The sequence below is a fragment of the Equus quagga genome, unplaced genomic scaffold (genome assembly GCF_021613505.1).
Source record: "Equus quagga isolate Etosha38 unplaced genomic scaffold, UCLA_HA_Equagga_1.0 HiC_scaffold_11211_RagTag, whole genome shotgun sequence".
NCBI lineage: Eukaryota > Metazoa > Chordata > Mammalia > Perissodactyla > Equidae > Equus > Equus quagga.
In genome coordinates this window covers 1,766-2,981 of record NW_025792175.1, presented here as the reverse complement: position 1 = coordinate 2,981, position 1,216 = coordinate 1,766, and the positions used below count along the sequence as shown (strand labels likewise).

The 1,216-nt window shown below is 53.5% G+C and overlaps 1 protein-coding gene across 1 annotated transcript; it reads right to left on the bottom strand.

Annotated features, from left to right (window-relative positions):
* Nucleotides 1-6: 6 nt before the first annotated feature.
* Nucleotides 7-987, bottom strand: LOC124231896 (xanthine dehydrogenase/oxidase-like; the record flags this gene model as incomplete). Its single annotated transcript, XM_046648907.1, has 2 exons — nucleotides 786-987; nucleotides 7-185 (listed from the first exon to the last, which is right to left on the bottom strand). Coding segments are annotated over exons 1-2 (366 nt in total), but the record flags the coding sequence as incomplete, so codon positions are not given.
* Nucleotides 988-1,216: the final 229 nt, after the last annotated feature.

Below are 1,216 nucleotides of genomic sequence, written 5' to 3'. Positions count from 1 at the left end.
CTGGGCGTTACGGGCCCCTGAACAGAGACTCACGGCCACAGACTTGACCTGCTTCCCAGCAAACCAGCGCAGCTGCTCCAGGACGCCTCTGAACACCTCTGTTTTGTAAGTAGGAAGCTGGGCAACTGCATCCAGCAGGGTCTTTTCCACACAGCTCAGGGGGCAGGAGGCTCCAAAGGAGATACCTGGGAACACACGCTCAGAATAACAGCGATTCCCTTCGCAGCTCAGAAAACCCTTTCACACACAGCTCCTATCAAGCTTTACAGCAACCTGAGTGAGGCTGAACCAGGTCTCACATCCTTATATGGATAAAAACATTAAGGTCCAGAGAGGTTAATTTGTCCAATGCCACACAGCTAATAAAAGAGCCAGGACTCAACCCCAGGTCTCTTGATCCTACAACCAGAGTGCTCTTTTCCCTAAAGTAGAGGCTTTCAACTCAGTAAAATCAGATCTCTAAGAGCTAAGTCCCAGCATTTTTAAAAAAAGCACCCAAGATCTGCCCCCACCTACCCTTACCCCCATGAGCGATTGTAACGTGTAGCCAGGTTAGAGAACAACTACCAAAAACCCCACAGCCCTTGCTGCTGGCACCCTACCACGGATGCTCAGCAGAGTCAGGCCGTGAAGGGGTGAGCCGCTTCCCCTGCACAGGGCAGCTCCCGGAGCAGCAGGCAGCAGCGAGAGCCAAAGGCGAGGCTTTCTTGGGGACCCGCCATCCCCTCCAGGTGAGCAACTCCCAGTGTCCCAGCCCCTCTGTGGGCTCAGGTGAACCTCCTTACCTTCCTCTCCATGCTCCACTGAGTTCAGCTCGGGGATCCAGGCTGGGCACACGATCAGAGGAAACAGCCTGTTCTTAAACTTCATCTCGATGCCTGGAGAGAAATGGAAGCCTGAGGTTGCAGGCCGGTCCTTTATCCCCGGGGCAGCCTGCGGCATTCTTTCCACCACTGCGTGGGACGACGCCATAGTCACAGTGTGACCGGCCAGTGGGCGTCTCGGGATGAGGAGGCCGTGGACGAGATGGGGTAAGCGCGGTTCCACACTGTCAGCCCCGAAGCTATGTCTTTCCCTCCCTCAAAAAAACTGTCCCAATTCAGATGAGATGAACTTGAATTCACTCCTGTGTGTGTGTGTCTGTGTATCTGTGTGTGTGTGTTGGGTTTGCAGGTGTTTAGTAACAGTAATAGAAAACACCAAGTATTAAAATAGG